The sequence below is a fragment of the Protobothrops mucrosquamatus genome, unplaced genomic scaffold (assembly GCF_001527695.2).
Source record: "Protobothrops mucrosquamatus isolate PMUCROS unplaced genomic scaffold, P.Mucros_1.0 scaffold4240, whole genome shotgun sequence".
NCBI classification, from domain to species: domain Eukaryota; kingdom Metazoa; phylum Chordata; class Lepidosauria; order Squamata; family Viperidae; genus Protobothrops; species Protobothrops mucrosquamatus.
In genome coordinates, this window is record NW_015390159.1 from 84,028 (window position 1) to 89,177 (window position 5,150).

At 55.4% G+C, this 5,150-nt stretch overlaps 1 protein-coding gene across 1 annotated transcript in view; it reads right to left on the minus strand.

Annotated features, from left to right (window-relative positions):
• The window catches only part of SPECC1 (sperm antigen with calponin homology and coiled-coil domains 1), a gene marked incomplete at its 5' end in the record, with an annotated part of 77,185 nt that extends 72,368 nt beyond the window's left edge, over positions 1-4,817 (minus strand). Inside the window, 1 exon segment of the mRNA XM_015828104.1 lies at positions 3,310-4,817. Coding sequence (XP_015683590.1) covers positions 3,310-4,817 — 1,508 coding nt within the window.
• Positions 4,818-5,150: the final 333 nt, after the last annotated feature.

The following is a 5,150-nucleotide window of genomic DNA, read 5'->3' on the forward strand; positions in this document are numbered from 1 at the left end:
AGTTGAAGCCTCCGGGTGCTCCTCTGAGGGAGCCCCATGTAGAGAGCATTACAGTAGTCCAGGCGGGAGGTGACAAGAGCATGAGTGACTGTGCGTAAGGCGTCCCGGTCCAGAAAAGGCCGCAACTGGTAAATCAGGCGAACCTGATAAAACGCCCCCCTGGTCACGGCCGACAGATGGTCATCCAAAGTCAGCCGTGGATCCAGGAGGACTCCCAAGTTGCGAGCCCTCTCTGAGGGGGCCAAAGATTCGCCCCCTATAGTCAGCGATGGCGTCAGCTGACCATACCGAGACGCCGGCAACCACAGCCACTCGGTCTTGGAAGGGTTGAGCCTGAGTCTGTTCCTCCCCATCCAGATCTTTCCCAGGAAGTGCAAGATACCTGCAGGTTACAGGCCCCTCCCTCTCCGATTCCCTTCCAAGTACAGCAACGGTTTATTGGGTTACAAGTCCAAGATTTGCCGGGTGAATGACTGCACGTATGCGCATACCGAGTGCGGCAGCACAACGTCACAACTGGGTTGGGCCGAAAAGGACAAAAATAACTCACCAAGGAGGCCGGTCTAGGCTGGTCTGGGCAGGGGAGAGGAGGGCCAGACTGAGCCGGGCAGAAACAGCCAAAATATTTGCAAACATGGCCACTTTAAGACGGGTGGACTTCAACTCCCAGAATTCCCCAGCCAGCCTTGCTGGCTGGGGAATTCTGGGAGTTGAAGTCCACCCGTCTTAAAGCGGCCATGTTTGAAGTCCCCTGTGCTAGAATTAGGGATGGCACTTCCAATGCACAATCAGGCAGATTTTTAATCAGTTGTCCTTGGGTTACGACCGTAAAGGAACCAGCCCATCGCGGTCGTAAGGCATGATAGTTGTAAAGCGGGTCAGTCACATGACTGAGTTGATTTCACGATCTTTTTTTGGGGGGGGTGTCATTAAATGGACCCATGGTTTGCTAAGGGCTGGTTTTGCTGAAAGCCAGAAGTAAAATGCCGGGTTTGGGCCAAACCAGCGTAAAATACAGGCTTGCGACTTGTCAACGGCCGGTAAATACAGCCTGGCTGCCCAAATATCTAAATTTCGGTCATGTGATTAGGGGGAGTGGCTGTTGGAACATCAAATCAGGCTAGGGAATTCTGGGAGTGGAAGTCCACCCCTCTTAAAGCAGGATGGCTGGGGAATTCTGGGAGTGGAAATCCATCCATTTTAAAGCATGGCTGGCAGGGGAATCCGGGAGTGGAAGTCCACCCCTCTTAAAGCATGTCTGGCTGGGGGATTCTGGGAGATGAAGCCCACCCATTTTAAAGCATGCTGGCTGGGGAATTCTGAAAATGGAAGTCCACCCATCTTAAAACATGCAGGGAGAGGAATTCTGGGAGTTGAAGCCCTCCCCTCTTAAACCACAGCTGGCTGGGGGATTCTGGGAGTGGAAGTCCACCCATTTTAAAGCATGGCTGGCAGGGGAATTCTGGAATTGAAGTCCATCTCTCTTAAAGCAGGCTGGCTGGGGAATTCTGGGAGTGGAAGTCCACCCCTCGTAAGGCATGCTGGCTGTGGAATTCTGGGAGTGGAAGTCCACCCATTTTAAAGCATGCTGGCTGGGGAATTCTGGGAGTGGAAGCCCACCCCTCTTAAAGCAGCCAAGATTGCAATAGGGAATAGGAACCCAGTCGATCCCATCTTGTGTAACCTGGACAACTTCCAGATGCATGGACTTCAATTCCCAGAATGCCTCAGGCAGTGTGGCCATTGCTGAGCATTCTGGGAGGCAAAGAGATAAATTGCGGAAGGGCTACCATAACATAACATCCTCCCTGCGGTCTCGTTCAAATCCCGCTCAGCTTCCTCTCCTGCTTGCAACTTTTGGTTGCGTCTGGGAAAGATATCCAATATCGGTTTCTGGCCACAGAAACAAAGTTTGGGAAACTTCATTCAGGACTACCTTGGATTTTCGGATCAATGCCAGGTAAGCGTCCTGGAAAGGCAATTCTTTGGACCAAATTAGAAGGGACAGATAGTCCTCGATTTGCAACAGCTTGCTTAGTGACTGTTCATAGTTACATGTCAAGGTAATGATTTAAAACAGTGGTTCTCAACCTTTTTAATGCCGTGACCCCAACCGGTCGTAAGTTGAGGACTACCCAACCGGTCGTAAGTCGAGGACTTTCCCTGCCCGGGAGCGCCGCACATGCGTGGTTCCGCCCCCTGCGCCGGCCGAGGCGTAGCTGGCAAGTGGCAGAGACGGAGCAGGCCAACCACCAGCTGGCCCAGCCCAAGGGAGATAAGGCACCCGCTGGAAAAGGGGAAAAAAATGGCAGACAAAAAAATGGCGGACAGCCTTACTTGGCGACCCCCGTGAAATGGTCGATCGACCCCAAATGGGGTCCCGACCCACAGGTTGAGAACCACTGATTTAAAAGCTAACCAGCTGATGTAAGATGTACGATGTAATGTTGGGAATGACTCAGCAGGGTCTGTGTCCCTTTAAGAGCCAGTAGGATCTGTGTCCCTTTAAGAGCCAGCAGGGTCTGTGTCCCTTTAAGAGCCAGCAGGTCTGTGTCCCTTTAAGAGCCAGCAGGGTCTGTATCCCTTTAAGAGCCTTTGTATAGAAAGGAAGGCTCTGCTACTGTGTTCTCTCTCTTCTATTTCTTGTTGTGTGTTGGAGCCTGCTGTATTAATAGGTGTTTGTATATTGTTGCTGGTGTATGATATTGTAGATAGTGTAAGATAAACCACATTTAATACAAACCACTGTTTACTGCTGGGTTATTTCAGTGCAATAAGACTGGGCATGTTCTGACACAATATCACTGAAAAAAAGAGACTTATGACCGTTTTTCCATACTTAATGACGGCTGTTCACGTGATTTACATTTGGATGCTTGGCAACTGGCTCACATTTATGACGGTCGCAATATCCCGAGGGGGTCACGTGATCCCCTTCGGCGACCTTCCGACAAGCAAAGTCAAGGGGGATGGGAAGCCGGATTCACTTCACGACCGTGTGACTAGCTTAACGACTGCGGGGAGTCACCTTCAACGACGGTGGCAAGAAAGGTCGTCAAATGGGGCAAAACTCACCTAACGACTTGTCTCGTTTAGCAACGGAGATCTGGGGGAATCAACTGTGGTCGTTAAGTCGAGGACTGCCCGTCTTACCGCCGCTAGCGCCCTACGGGATCAAACTCAAAACGTCCAACACGGGCAGACTCACGCTCCCGCCATCCCGGAAGTCCACAAGAACCACCACCTTCCCCCGGTGCCCTTTTTCAGGTAGACTGCTGCCGCCCCTGGAGGCTCTGCCGCGTGCCTTACCTTGGCCAGCTGCCCTTGCAGTGTCTTCACCTCGCTCTGGGCCTTCAACAGCTCTTGCCTCAGCTCCGTGCAGGATCGTTCCAGCTGGTCGCGTTCGGCTCGGATCCCTCGCAGCAGCTCGTGCGCGTCCGAGCGGCCAGCTGCCTGCTCCATGGCGTCCAGGGCGGCCGCTTTCCGCTTCTCGCTGTCCAGCTGGGAGCGCAGCGACTGGCTCTCAATCTTCAAGCCTTCCAGGTGGACCTTGCAGTCTTCCAGCGTCCTGGCCAAGGTGGCGTTGTTCTGCCGCTCAGTCTCCAGGTGGCCGCCCAGCCGCTTGGCCTCCTCTCCCAGGTTCTTGAGCGCCGCTTGAGACTCCTGGTGTTCTCTTTCCAGGCCTCTCAAGCTGCTGGTCAGCTGCTGCTGGATGTTGAGCATCTTCTCGCGCTCAAACTGGGCCTTCTCCTGCAGCTCGGCGCACCTCAGCTCCAGCTCGTGGACCTTGCCTTTGCTCTCGTCCGTTTTGGGGCGCTCCTGCAGGAGGGCGCTCAGCTTCTCGTTCTCTTGGCTCAGCTGCTCGGCTCGCTCGCGGTGCTGGCAGAAGGACCTCTCCAGCATGGCCTTCTCTTCGGCCAGCTTCTCGTTCTCCGCCGTCAGCTCCTGGACCACCTGCTGCTGGTCGGAGAGCTCCTGCAGCGTGGCCTGCAGCTCCTCCGCCGTGCAGTGGTGGTTCTCCTCCATCCGCTGGATCCGCTCGGTGAGCGAGGCCACCGAGAGGTCGCTGACATTGTTGGGCGAGCTGCCCGAGGTGGAACATCTGGAGCTCTTGAAGACATTGCTGCCGGTGGACGGCGGCCTGGAGGGGACGTCCACGATGTGCTCGAAATCCGACGCGTCCGGAGACAAGGAGGCTTTGGTCACGTCGCTGCTGGAGGAGCCCGAGTTGCGCAGCGGAGGCCCGTTCAGGCACGGACTCCCGCTGGTAGGGTGGCTGCCGAGGGACGGTTGAGTCGGGCTGCCAAAACTGGACTCCTGCGTGGTCGGGGTGGGCAGGCTGCTGCTGGTGTCCGAGAGCGGCGAATGTTCCTGCTGTTGGCTCAACTTCTCCTTCAAGAGTCGGTTTTCCTCGGCAAGGCTGAGAAGTTCCCTCTGGAAGGCCTTGTTCTTCTCCTGGAGGGCCTGGATGAGGGACTTCACCTCGGCTGGAAGACCATCCACCGGCAGATCCACCAAGCCAGACAGGTCTTGGTGTTTCTTCAGCTCGTGGCGGAGTTTGACGATCTCCGAGTCCTTCGTCTTGGCCTCGGCCAGCAGCTCCCTGACCTGGGACGCCAGGCCCGCCTTGTCGCCGACCTCCGCCTCATTCTTGGGCTTGAGGGAGGGGCGGGAATGCTTGGTGGGGGTGGGTGCCCCGGAAGACGTGGGGCTGGGCTGAGCTTTCCTGGGCCTCAGGACCGCCTTCTCTCGGGCGACGGCGCTCGGCAGCTCCCGCGGCGCAGGGATGCCCGTGCGCTTGGAGGACGGGGGTGGACCTAGGAGAGAAAGGACGACAATTGAGGAACCGGCGGAGATGGGAGAGCGGGAGACGTACTAGTTCCCTGCCCGCTGGGTGCTCGCCAGGCGGCACTTATCGCGAAGGAGGCTAGCAAAATGCGATTCAACGGTGAGAAAAATAAGGTTCCAGATTTGCAGCATGCAGACGTTGTGAATGCGCCAACACTGGAAGTCTTAAAGAGGAGATTGGACAACCGTTTGTCTGAAATGGTACATAGGGTTTCCTGCCTGAGGGGGTTGGACTAGATGACCTCCGAGGTCCCTTCCAACTCTGTTATTCTATTCTATTCTATCCTGTAATTCTATTCTAT